At 31.7% G+C, this 13,249-nt stretch overlaps 1 protein-coding gene and 1 pseudogene across 5 annotated transcripts in view; one reads left to right on the top strand and one right to left on the bottom strand.

Moving 5' to 3' along the window:
• LOC145248321 (ELAV-like protein 1) overlaps window positions 1-4,896 on the top strand; it is a 32,047-nt gene extending 27,151 nt beyond the window's left edge. For 2 of the 4 annotated variants that reach the window (XM_080110229.1, XM_080110230.1), the window contains 2 exons: window positions 768-1,357; window positions 4,206-4,896. In XM_080110229.1, coding sequence (XP_079966355.1) covers window positions 827-1,357; window positions 4,206-4,259 — 585 coding nt within the window. In that variant the 5' untranslated portion in view covers window positions 768-826 and the 3' untranslated portion in view covers window positions 4,260-4,896. Of the gene's footprint in view, window positions 1-767; window positions 1,864-4,205 lie in introns of those variants that run through there. The other 2 variants (XM_080110227.1, XM_080110228.1) reach the window with 1 other exon arrangement.
• A 140-nt stretch (window positions 4,897-5,036) lies between these two features.
• LOC145248319 (ELAV-like protein 1-B pseudogene) overlaps window positions 5,037-13,249 on the bottom strand; it is a 38,910-nt pseudogene continuing 30,697 nt past the window's right edge. Inside the window, exon 2 of the transcript XR_013863363.1 lies at window positions 5,037-6,390. The product of XR_013863363.1 is annotated as an ELAV-like protein 1-B pseudogene (transcript). The remainder of the gene's footprint in view (window positions 6,391-13,249) is intronic.

Here is a 13,249-nt window from a genome sequence, read left to right as displayed (position 1 = left end):
TCTCGTCATCCCATCCCTGGTCATTCCTCCTTCTCGTTTCGCCTCCCCCTACCTTGTCATCTACTCTCCATTTTGCTCCCCTCCTAATCACCCCCACCATCCATTTTGCCGTCTCCGCATCTCTTTCCAGTAAATTCTTATTAATTTAGTATGGAACGACATTTTTGCTTTCTAACATTCTTTTGCCAGCATTGGTTTCTCAATTTCTGGTAATTAAGGGGACCATATGAAAGTTGTCCTATCGAGCTGACTGGATTCAAGCTTGGCACACCCAGGTCGTTAATCCATGTCATTATCTACTTCAGCATCACCACTTTAGTATCTATGAAATTTTAAATGGTTGAAATGTAAACTTTTATGATTTCCCAATAAACTTACTGGCTCTTAAATATCAAATATCTTGTACAGTTTCTATTTCAAGACTGACAACTCCTCAGATCTCTAAGCCATCAAATGCAATATTTGAGTGAAGTATGGTTCAACTTGGAATTTCTTTTATTTTGGTAGGTTTGGAAACAACCTTGGCTGAATTTTGCATTTCAACAATTTAATTTTTTTTTTTTCTTCTTATTCTTCCCCCCCCCCCACTCCCCTCTAAAATTCAATAAGTCATTTTAAATACTTCATATGGAGAACACTGACGCAACATAATTGGTTTTCTTTTTTTTTTTCTTTTTTTTTCCTTTTGTTTATATTTGCTATTTTCCCAGGATTCCTCTGATATAATTTTCTTTTTTTTTTCTTTTTTTTTTTTTCTCCCAATGGAGGAACATACATATTTCCTGGAAATTGTTGTGAGACTGCAATCTAAACATTCAAGCTGGAGATGGAAGATAACAACCGCACCAACCTGATAATAAATTACATCCCTCAAACTCTTACAGATGAAGAATTTCGTTCTATGTTTCTCAGCATAGGGCCCATCAAATCTGCAAAAATAGTCCGAGACAAAGCTACTGGTTACAGTTATGGGTTTGGCTTTGTTGATTACGAGAAAGTTGAAGATGCTCAAAGAGCCATGCAAACCCTCAATGGACTCCAGATGCAAAACAAAACTATCAAAGTTGCATTAGCCAGACCGGGTGGTGAGGAAATAAAGGGCGCTAATCTTTATGTTCGAAATCTTCCTAGGCATTATCAGCAAATGGATTTAGAGCGTCTTTTTCAGCGGTTTGGAACTATCATACAGTCACGAGTTTTGACAGATCAATCTACAGGTCAGTCGAAAGGTGTTGGTTTTGTCCTCTTTGACCAGAAGAAGCAAGCTGAAGAAGCAATCAGCCAGATAAGTGGTACGGTTCCGGCTGGTGGAACAGAACCACTTCTCATAAAGTTTGCTGATGATAATGCAAAGAAGGTACGTCCCCCTGCAATGCCCTACATCAATACTGCTCCATGCTTTCCAGCACCAGGTCCTGGTCCAATGAGAAGTCCAGGCAATAGGTTCCGTTATAATCCAGTTACAGGCAATTACTCGACACCAAACTCTGGGTTGAGTCTTTCTCAGGGAGGATATGTTCTATTTGTTTACAACATTGGAACAAATTCTAATGAAAAAACCTTATGGCAATTATTTTCTCCCTTTGGAACGGTGCAGAAAGTCAACATCATGCGAGATCACCAAAAGGGACAGTCTAAAAATTATGGTTTTGTCACAATGACCAATCTACAAGAAGCTCAGAATGCAATTGGACGACTCAATGGTTATGACTATACTGGCTGTGGTCGACCTCTGCAAGTGAAATTCAAGAACTAGTATATACATATATATATATATTTTTTTTTTTTTTTTTTTAATTTTAGAAAAAAAAAGAACTTCCATTTATTTTACCCATTTAAAAATTTTTTTTTTTTTTATTATTACACACACACATATATATATTCTATCAGATTTTTTTCTCCTTCCATATTTTCCTGGATCATAACTTCATTTTGAAGGCTGAATGCATTAGGTTTTAAAAGAAAAGCCATCAATAAAATTATATAATGATAAAGTCTGGGATGCTCCTCCCCTACCCTCACGTAACTCCCCCTCCTGATCTTTTCAATTTGGCTTTAATGCAACATTATTTATTTTTTTTTTTCAATCTTAAAAAGTCATTTCCAAATAATAGACTTGGGCTGTCATTGTCCACATCTTGCAAACCAGATAGGTTTTTTTTTTTTTTGTTTGTTTGAAAAAATTTACCAAAAAAGACAATTTGTATTTTAGCAACATAATTCGCTTTCAGCGGAATGGTTTTCTTTTGAATTTTTTTTCCCTCATTAAATTGACATGAATTTGTTACTGAGCACACCCAAGATATGAAGTACAAATTGCACATGGGAGCTTCAGTGGTTTTTTATATTTTTTTTCATCTTGCTGCTTATTTCTCTATAATTTGTTTCTTTTGATATGCTTACAAATTTGTTAGAATAATGCAGTTAAATGTTGGTGTGCGTTTTATTTAGCAGGTATCTTTTATTTTTTTATAACTACAAATTGTCAAATAACATTTAAACCATTTTAGATGAATATCCCAAAATGTTTGGTTTGTAAATGTCTAACATGTCTTTATGATTTTAGGGTGGGGGATTTTTTTTTTAGTTTTTTTTTTTATTGCACTTATTCAAATAATGAGCTACATTTTGCATTCTGTTTCATTCAATGGATGTTCTCAGTAACACTTATAATAATATGTATTCTGGCAAATAAATGATGGTTAAAAAGAATGGATTTTTTTTTCATATTGACAATAAACTAGAACTGGAATTGAGTTTTCTTCTTTTTCTTTTTTTTTTCTTTCTTTTTATCCATTTAAATTTTTTTTTAATTTTAAATTTCTGCTTTATTGCAAAATGTGAAACTTTTTAGTTAAAAGATTTACTTTGGAGAATTCTTTTTTTTTTTTATAATTTAATTTTTTTTTTTTATTAAATCTTAATGGGTTTCAAATAAGGTTAAAAAATCGCATGATTTCTGTTTGTATTCATGAAACTTATAAAGTTTAAAATTGAATATTTAGTTTTCAATTGGATTTTTTTTTTTGATTTAACAGGTAGGTGACTTATTTTTTATTTTTTAAAAGTATTTGAGAATCTTAGTTAACAATACGCAATATTGGTATTTCTATAAACTTTTAGCACAGGAAATAGCTTAAAAAGAAAATCTACATAAAAAGTAAATTTTTATTAGTTTAAAAATTGAAACGCAAAACAATTACATATTTTAATTTGTCAAACCTGCCTGATTTGTAAAGGTTTAATCGGTTCATTTAATTTGTTGGCTTGCTAAGCTTGTAAAATGCAATAATTTTTGACATTTTGCTTTTATTTCATGACATTTAAACAATGTTAACTTAACCTTTTTTAATTGAATTTGCTTGGAATGGATTTGAGCAGCCTCATATTTCACTCATTTAAGAATTTCATTTTACATTCAAGGATAGTGACTAGTTTTTAATTTTAAATATAAAAACACTTATCTTAAATAAGAACAATAAAGGAAATTATATGCCCAATGCAATTTCCCCCCCTCTTATTTTTTTTTTAAATTTTTTTCTTCAGCTACATATGACTTTAAAAAAAAAAATAAATAAAAAATAATGCACCATATCCCTCCCTCCCCATATCATTTTTTTCCCCCCTCCCTGGTGAAGGGCCAATGAAATCTAACACCAAGACAACACTGAGCAAAATGCAGATATTTCTATGTGGACTGGATATTGAACCAAACCTGAATTTTATGTATTAAAAAAAAAAAAAAAAAAAAAATACACACCCTTTAGAGGAGAATGATGGAACCTCGAATATTTCTTCCATCATTGATCAACCTGGTGGCATTGGATGCAGACTTTTTTTCTTTTTTATTCTCACATTGATTTAAATGTTTTAACTTTTGAACAATTTTAACAAGCAAGTGCACTTGTGTTATATACCTCTTTATTATTCATCGCCTGCTTTAATTCGTATCATGTAGCCTTTTCCCCCTTTCCCTCTGACTGGATTAAATTTGACCTATTCATTTCTGAATATTTGATATTGCTAAATTTCCATATTTCAATGAAGATGAGCCGCCTTAATTAGATTAGCTCCCCTATCCTTCTCTGAAAGTTTAGAGCAACATCAGTTCTTTATTTTTGTGTTGTTTCTTGTTGAATGAGTTTATATGTTAAGTTCATCTTAAACTGATGAAATTAATTATTTCCACCAATTCTACTTTTCAGGGTTATGCCAGAATGGAGAGGTTGTATGCTGCCAGCCATCATTCCCGACGATAGGGGAACCCAACAACCAGAGATGTTAAAAGGGGAAAGGACCGGGTGGGTTCTAAAAGAATCTTGCTAATCAACCTTCTCAAAAATGTCACTTTAAAATCTAGCAGCAAGTTTTTACCGTTCATTTGCAATTTGCGGGAACTCTTAAAAACTTTGACCTAGACTGATGCAGCTGCTCTCATGACTTAGTTAATCTTCCAGTGTATTTTCTATCACTTCTATCATACTTGCAGTAATGGAAGTATTAAAAACCAAACCTCCAACTACAGGGAGAAAGTATTTTCTTTTATTTGGCATAATTGACATTGAGAAACTGCACACCATGCAAGAATAAAGTTGAACTTTTTTTAGCAGGTTGAAAATGTTGCCATTCTCTTAGCAGTCTTACTATCCAGCTCTTATTTCTTTTAACACTTTTGTTGTGGCATTGCACAACCTGTTTAATCCGGTATTTTTCACTTTCTTGAGGAAGAAACACTTATAGCTATTCTAAGCCAGGAATCAAAGTTTCATGTTTTTACAAAGGAAATGTAAAATTAAAAGATGGTCATTGTTCATCTGAAACTGCTTAATACATTACATTGATCAGTCTTTTTGTAATTTCATTTGGAAATACATTGAAAAGAAATTTGAAATCCAATATTCTTGTTTTTGTTTAGTTATTTGAGTTAAATTTCACTTTTAACTTCATGCATGCAATTTAGATATCTGTAAAAAAACAAAAAAAAAAACAAAACTGTATTTGACAAATGATAGCAAAAGAAAGAAATAACAATGTTGTAAATGTTCAAATTTTTTTAAATCTGAAAACTTTTAATTCAGCAAGAGTTGGCAAAACAAGTACTATTGTACTGAATTTGATTTATAAAATGGCAGCCTTTCATGCTGGTCTGAAAATAAAATGACAAAAGAACAAGCATTGTCTTTTTTTTTTTTTTTTATTATTATTATTACATGCTTCAACTTTTTTTTCTTTTCACCAGGAAGAGGACTGATAAAAATGAAATTTTAATACCTCAGTCTACAAACCTGAGAAACTAGTAGCAACTTAAACTAAATCCCTTTGGGTTATCTTTTTGGTAATAGAAAGAAAAGGTCCATTCAAGTTTTTATGAAACTAAAATATTTTGTATAACAATTTTCACTTTATTTGTTCTTAAAAGAAACCTGTAGTGGACCCCAACCTCTATAACGATAACCATTCAGCCTACTGACAGCGTTTTCAGCTTCATGATGATTAGCCATAGTAACAAAGCCATAACCTTTGGTCTTCTGTTGTACGCGAACAATGTTTGCCTTTTGTACATGACCAAATGCAGAAAACAGTTGGCCAAGATCAGTCTCATCCATGTTTCCTGTGTTGTAGATGAACAATACAAGACTATTTGGGTAGTCAGAATTAGAAAAATTATTAGGTACCGGGCTGGTAGAAAAGATTTCATTGCCTGGTCCCCGAATTAGAACTGGTGGTGAGAAATTTTGTAAATTATTTGTTGGGGTCATTGGTTGAGGCATGTAATGTTCATGAGGAGGACGCACTTTTTTTGCAGTTGGAGTTTCATTTGCAAATTTCACAATGATGGGCTCATTGCCACCGGGTGGCATAGTTTGATTTAAATCGGCAATGGCAGCTTCGGCCATTTTTTTCTGATCATAAAGAACAAAACCAACTCCTTTCGATTGATTTGTATTTGGATGAGTCATTATCCTTGAACGAATAATGATACCATAAGGTTCAAAAAGTTTCATAAGGTCACTCTGTGTGTAATGGTTGGGCAAGTGGCTTACATAAACATTGGCTCCTTTCACCCCCAGTCCACTTGGGCGAGCCAGAGCAACCTTGATTCTTTTGTTCTCAATATGCAAGCCATTCAATGTTTGCACAGCACGGTTGGCATCATCTGCATTTTCATAGTCTACAAAACCAAAGCCGTAGCTATAACCTGTTGCTCTGTCTTGAATTATTTTTGATGACTTTATAGGCCCAATCGTGAGAAACATGGCTCGGAATTCTTCATTGGAAAGACTTTGAGGGATGTAATTAACAATGAGGTTAGTTTGGTTTCCACCATTGTTATCGTCATAGTGTTCTTCTGTTGCCATGGCAACATATCCTTCCTGTCATAACAGCCTTCTGCAAAACAAACAAAAAAAAAAAAAAAAATTAATATAATATATTCTAAAACCAGTCTGGATGAAATTTCCGAATTTATTCAAGACAACTAAGATTTGCAGGTTAATTTCATTATGAGCATCCATTTTAAAAGAGAAAAAGGAATACAGCAACTTTGAATATTCAAGTGAAAACAGGAAAAAGGTAAGGAACGGTAATGTTGGTAATATCAAACATTTCAGAGGTTTCCTTTTATTAGAACATAGATCTATTATTAGATTACTATGGACTTGGAATGATAAATTCAAGATATAAAAAAAAAATAAAAGTTGAAAATTCAAGAGTTCTTTTCCTTAAAGAATAAGTCAATTGTAAAACTAAATAGGAGGAATTAATCTGTATTGAGTAGAACTTTTGCTTTTTATTATCCAATTTAGATAGAATTTTAAAAGATTTTAAAATTCTATCTTAATTTGCAAATTTAGATTTAAATGGCTTTGTGTCTCATTAATCAAAAACATTTAAAATCCCACAGATATATTCATAAACATTATACATAAATTGAAAATGAATTCTATATGCCTATAAAGATCTTTTTTCTGGCCGTCATTAAACGGTTGTTTTCTATTTAAAAATGATTAAAACTAACTTCGTCATGGCTACCTGAAGGTTCACTAATTCGCATATTCCTTTTTATACTGAATTCTATTTATGCATAGTTTTTATATTCTGCATAATTGCATAGAATTAAGATGTGTTCTATAGTACACTTTTTTTTTTAAATAGACCTTGTCTGTGTGTATGTGAAAAGTCTACCAAACTCCTGAATATTTGATCTATAGAGTATTTTGACATGGTTTTCAGTTGCAAAAATTGAAAACAAAACATTTGACTTTGTCAGGCTAAGTTGAACAAAGTCAATTTTTAACCTTTCTGCCAGAAGTTAAGATGGTAACCACATTAAAAAAAAAGTTATTTTTACATTATGGATCAATTACTTGAGACACCTGAATTGCAAACATCAAAATAAACACATTTTGATTTGACACTAGTTTCTTTTATTTCCAGTTAAATTAAGCAATTTTGTTTCTTTCTATTAATGAAACAAATGAATGGATGCAGAGAAATGTTTCTAAATAAGTGTTAAAAAGAAAAGGTAAATGTTTTCATAAAGTCATTCAGATAATTTTTGCTGACAAATGCAATTTGTAAATTCTTTGTTAAAATAACTAGAATGCAAAGTTCAGCATTATTTCTTCATTAAAAAAATTATATACTATATTAAAAATGTCAAGTTGGTTATGTGAACTAGTTTAAAATTTTTCCTTTATCTGATGGAAGACTCAGAGGTTTTATGAAGGAAATTGAAATTAGGGAAAGAAAAGCACATTACAAAAGAAAAAACCCTTGAAATTAACAAAGCTCATTAGTTTGACATGTTGAGCGAATTAACTTAAATTTACTTGAACACTGTATACCTTAATACTAAGTTGTGTTTAATGTGTTATATAATTAGGTTGTTGACAAACTATCAAATGTCTTTATATATATGGAGGTTCCTTGTATTTTGAAATTTATGACAATCTTGTGAATATGGAAGCATATTTAAAGAGAATTTTTGAGTAAAAAAAAATTACAATTTGAAAATTAAAAATATTTTTCATTTTGTATTTTAAATTCAATTAACTAATTAGCGTAATTTTTTTTTTTTTTTTTTTTTGCAATAACAGTAAAATTACAACGCCATATTTCCAAGTTAACTATACAATACACATATACTGCTAATATGCGCTATAAAGTCATGAGATTAGTATAAAAAGAAAAACGAATTATTTTTTAATGTAAACAGTCCCGTTTTGTAATATTGCTTTCTAGGACAAGTTTAACATAAAAGGGAGATGAAGTTTAGCAAGTATTTTACAATATTTTTATTTCAAAATAAAACCTGAAGTTGTCTCCCTTTGTTCATATTGACCAAATTTTACTCCGTTTGATTTTTCTCCGCGTTTGGCATAATATCCCACAATCATAAGGTTGTTTGCTCAGCAACCGAGAAGGCTAACATGCTTGCCAGTCGGTTTGCCTCCGATTCCACACTGGACCCTGCTAACCACCCGCTCCCAGAGTTTCCTTTCGGACAGACATCACACTAGACGATCTGAAAAATCACCCCTTCTCAGGTGCATGCTATCATAAAAAAAAATCTTGACACTTCAAAAGCATGTGAACCTGATTTCATCCCGACTGTGCTATTAAAAAAGTGCTCCGCCAAAGTAGCTCCAGTTCTCTCCAAACTTTACAACAAATGCCATAATGAATCTTGCTCTCCTGCCTTCTGGAAAACGGCTTCTGTGGTATCAGTTTTAAAGAATTCTGGCGAAAGAACTGACCCAGTAAATTATCGCCCCATTAGCCTCCTCCCACCAAAATATTTGAGTCCATAATTAACTAACATGTTAATCTTCTGACTGACCAAACAATATGGATTTAGGCAAGCCCGGTCCACAGCAGATATCCTAACTGTAATCTCTGAACGTATATACCAGTCACTGGTCAAAGCTGAGGAGGGTACAGCAGTAGCTCTAGATATATCTAAGGCATTTGACAGGGTATGGCAGGCGGTATCACTGGACGAATATTTAACATAATTAAATCCTTAAGATAAGAGAAAAATTCAGATTGTCCTCAATGGTTGTACATCTAAACAATATGATATAAATGCGGGAGTGCCTCAGTGGTCTATCTTACTGTTAATAATTATTTTTTTTTTTTTTTAATCAATGCCGTTTTTGAATAGTGAATATTTAAAAACTACATTTAGAAATCGAACGTGAATAATGGTGCACGTATGGAAGCGGCACCCCCTCTGTAATTTTTTTTATTTTCGTCTTTTTACATTTTTTTTTCAGTAGATTATTATTATTATCGAATGGTCACTAACCTACCAGATTATAAAAAAAAACAAAAAAACAACACACACACACAACAAAAACATTCAATCTTTAACATTTTTTAATGGGTGCTCCATTAGCTGTGTCAGAATGTTTTGGGAATTTTTGACACCCATAACACAAAACTGCGAATAAAATATACAAAACTCGTAATTTCTTTTTTTTAAAGTGGGTTGTTTAATTTCTTTATGGAATATACTTCCAAAATACACTATTAAAGTTAAAAAAAATAATAATAGAAATATTTTTTAAACAAATGTATTTTACAAAGTGCATGTGTGCGCTCATGCAGCCATTTTTTTCTACGTAATGAAATGAATTGAATTTTACTACTTAGATTTTTAAATTGAAAAAGATTTATCAAAATTTTTCTACTAGTTCAATTTTAAAGATATTTTTAGATTTAATGTGAAATTTTATGCTCTTTCCAATAAACCGAATATTTTTTACCCCTCCCTTGATTTTTTTTTTTAAGTGAAACGTCACATTTTGAAAATATTTTCCTGTAAAAATTGGACACCTACATCTATTTCATTCAATGTTTTTTAATTTTTTTTTTTTTTAATAGATTTTTGAAAAAACAAAACAAAAACAAAATTCATTGCATAAAGAAATAAAATATTTTAAACCAAAAACTCATGCAATTCTATAAGAGAAAAAAAAAAAAAAAAAAAGGAAGGAAAATTTGTGGGTGGGTTTGTGTTTAAAAGTAAACTTATTCAATTGATGAGTGAAATGTGATCATTTTTGCAATACGGTGACCCATATCTGACTTACTTGGTTGTTGACAGCAAACACATATCAGAAATTCAAAAGGAAAAAGATAAGACATATCAGCAGTTCAAATGTTTGTTTCTTTATATAGTTACTACTGGGATTACTTTTGAAATATATTTGGTCTAATGTGTTGTTTTTACGTTTTTGAAATAATTAATTATGGCGGTTTTAGGTCTTTGTATTTCTAAACTGGAAGAAAGAGAGAAACTCCATTGTGAACATCTGATATGAGAATTTAAAAAGTACATGGAATATCAAATATAAATATGGATAAATTCTTAAAAATGAAGAATGGGAGCACCCATTGGTTATTTTTTTATAGGCAAGTGATTTTTTGGAATATACATTTTTATATACGAAGTTAAAATTCATTAGATTTCTTGACATCTTTTTTAAAGAAAATAGATAAAAAAAAAATATTGCATATTTTTCTATTAAGCCTTTTATTTTAAAATTTGGTCTTTGCCCTTTTTATTGAAGAAAAAAAATTAGGGTTTAAATTACATTTTTCAAGTAGTTATAAGCTTCGAAAGACAGTGAGTCTAATCATTCAAATTTTTATGACTCATTTTTAATGACGACATCTGACACTGCTAGTTATGCCTCCTGTTTCTGCAATTATCAGTTTACAAAAATAAGAAATACTTGATTATATTTTGCATAAAAAAATAAAATACTACTGTTTATTAGAAAAATAGAATACAATATTTTTATATTTTTGTATTATTAAAAAAATACAATGTTTTCAATGGTTATAATCTGAAGCAGATTCCAAGCGATGCAAGGAACTACTGCCGAAAATTTCTGTAAAATATATTTAAAGAAATAAAAAAAAATGTACAAAATTTTCACACATTTTCTTATCACTAATGCGAAATTCAAGTGGTAAGATTAATTGCCTAAAATGACATTGGCATAACGTAGGGGCGGGCAAAGATAGAGGGACCTAGTTTTAAAAGCCGATTTATCATAATTTTTTGTAGGTTTCTGACTTTTTGATTGTATTTGAAAGATTAGAGACTGAACTTAATTTCCTAAAGGAAAAAAATATTTGTACACGTGAAAAAAAAAAAAAAATTATGAAAAATGTTTTCATGGCATGCTAAAAAAAACACCTTGTTTGTACAAAAAATAGCTTAATTAGCCCTCAAAAAGCAAGTAATTCTGCCGTTTGCCAAAAACACAACAAATAATGGTTTGTAAACATGATTATATGGAAACCCAAAATTACAGCCAATCGAAACACTGTTTCAAAATGGAGTCATGATAGTAAAAGGAGGTAGGGGTGTCAGATTTTTTTTCCCAGACGTTATGTTATAATTTACGATGCTTTATTTTCATAAAAAAGCAAAAATAAATTCTTTTATTTAGTTTTACAACTGAAAACCATAACTTTAGTAAAGGTACTTTTTGTTTAAACAAAATAATACATTTCCACTAAGATTAAAAATAATGGGTACATTATATTCCATGATCATTATTTTATAAATATTGAAAATTTCATTAAAATTGGTTAATTTCCTGATTTTTGGTGAATTTTTAAAAGTAAAGGGAGGGCTCAAAACGTTTATACATTTTGAGCATCGGCATTCATTTTGCCCATACCTAGCATAACAGAACAACAAAAATTGGTATCGGTTGAAAATCGCTTACAAATGTAATATCGTTCCGCTTCCCAATCCGGACTTACTATTTTTAGTTTCATTTCGTTAGCAGTGACGTTTAAGAGTTTTTTTGTTTTTTTTTTTTTGTTACAAAGTAAGGATGGGACGATAAAATTGTTGCCCTAGAAAAGACATGATTCCATTTCCGTTTGATGAAAACCGGTTTTTCTCTTTTTGTTGCAGACCATCTACTTGTTGACCAGTTTTGATAGGAGCCTTCTAACATGTCTGAAAGTTACACAATCTTCAGCGAGCGAGATTAGAGATGCACCAATGTACAACTCTTGCTCTCTACCGATCTCAGTTATGACAATAGGACCATTGCCAGCACCCTCAAAATGCCCAGGGTGATAAAAACAAAGTTTCTAACCACAGTCATAGTCTTTGGTCTGGTTTCAAGTGAGGTCCCCAAGTTGACTTGAAAGTCAACATCCTGGATATGCTGTAGAGTGTGGTGATCCCTAGGTGCAATCAGGTGGCCATTAGTAGACCCTGGGTTAGGCAGCAAGACTCGGCACCGGTCCACGTCCAAAGAAACCCAGGCTTCAGAAGGAGTGCTACGATTTTGTACCCTTCTCTTACTGCCCTCCTCCTCTGACAAGAAACGAGTGGCCTCGCCTGAACTGGCTGGACTACTTTGTTTGGTCATACGCCGAGAACATCACCAACATAACCTCCACCAACACCAAAGCCAGCCTGATCACCACCATCTGCCGAGCTCCTGCAAGCGCTTGTGGAAAAGTCATGCTCCCAGTTTCGGCAGTAATTAAGGTAGAAGATGGACTATATTGAATAGATGTCAGCTCTGCTACATAATCAAGTTAGCTGAATTGATTTTTTCATTAAAAGTTTTAGGTCAATGTCTAGAATCTGTCCAACTCCAAAAAACCTTTACAACGACTTTTACAGGTTTTCAAAGGTGCTGAAAATGAATATATACTGTAAAAACGGAGGAGAGAAATAGTTTTCATGATATGAATAAATTACTTTTTCAAAAAATTGGGGGGGGGGGGGATCCACTTTATATAAATTTAATGTAAAATTGCCACCCACTTGGTGGGAGAGGGGGCAGTTTTTTTTTTTTTTTTTTTACTGCTTTCATCTTTCAATAAAGACACGACATTAAAGGACAAAAATAAAGAAAGTTCCCTATACATATATGTGTAATTTAAAAGCGCATATTTTTGGACGCAATTAAGTAGTTTTCCAGATATTAAACAATGTAATTTCCATATGTTATATCAATAGTGGCCATTACTGTACACGCAAATGCGTGCATATTTTTTTTACATGCGTGCTCGTGTACAGAAATGGCCAACACTAATAAAACAGAATCACACTGTTTAATGTCCAGAAAACTACTTGTATGCGCCAAATTGAAATGCATTATTTGTTTTCAGCATACCCGAACACCTGTAAAAGTCGTTATGTTAAAGGTGATTCTTAAGGTGGAAAGTAAATAAAAATTTCCCAAAACAGCTTTCAGGC

The sequence above is a fragment of the Euprymna scolopes genome, chromosome 26 (assembly GCF_053919585.1).
Source record: "Euprymna scolopes isolate OS-2025 chromosome 26, ASM5391958v1, whole genome shotgun sequence".
NCBI lineage: Eukaryota > Metazoa > Mollusca > Cephalopoda > Sepiida > Sepiolidae > Euprymna > Euprymna scolopes.
This window is presented reverse-complemented; position numbering and strand designations above follow the sequence as displayed.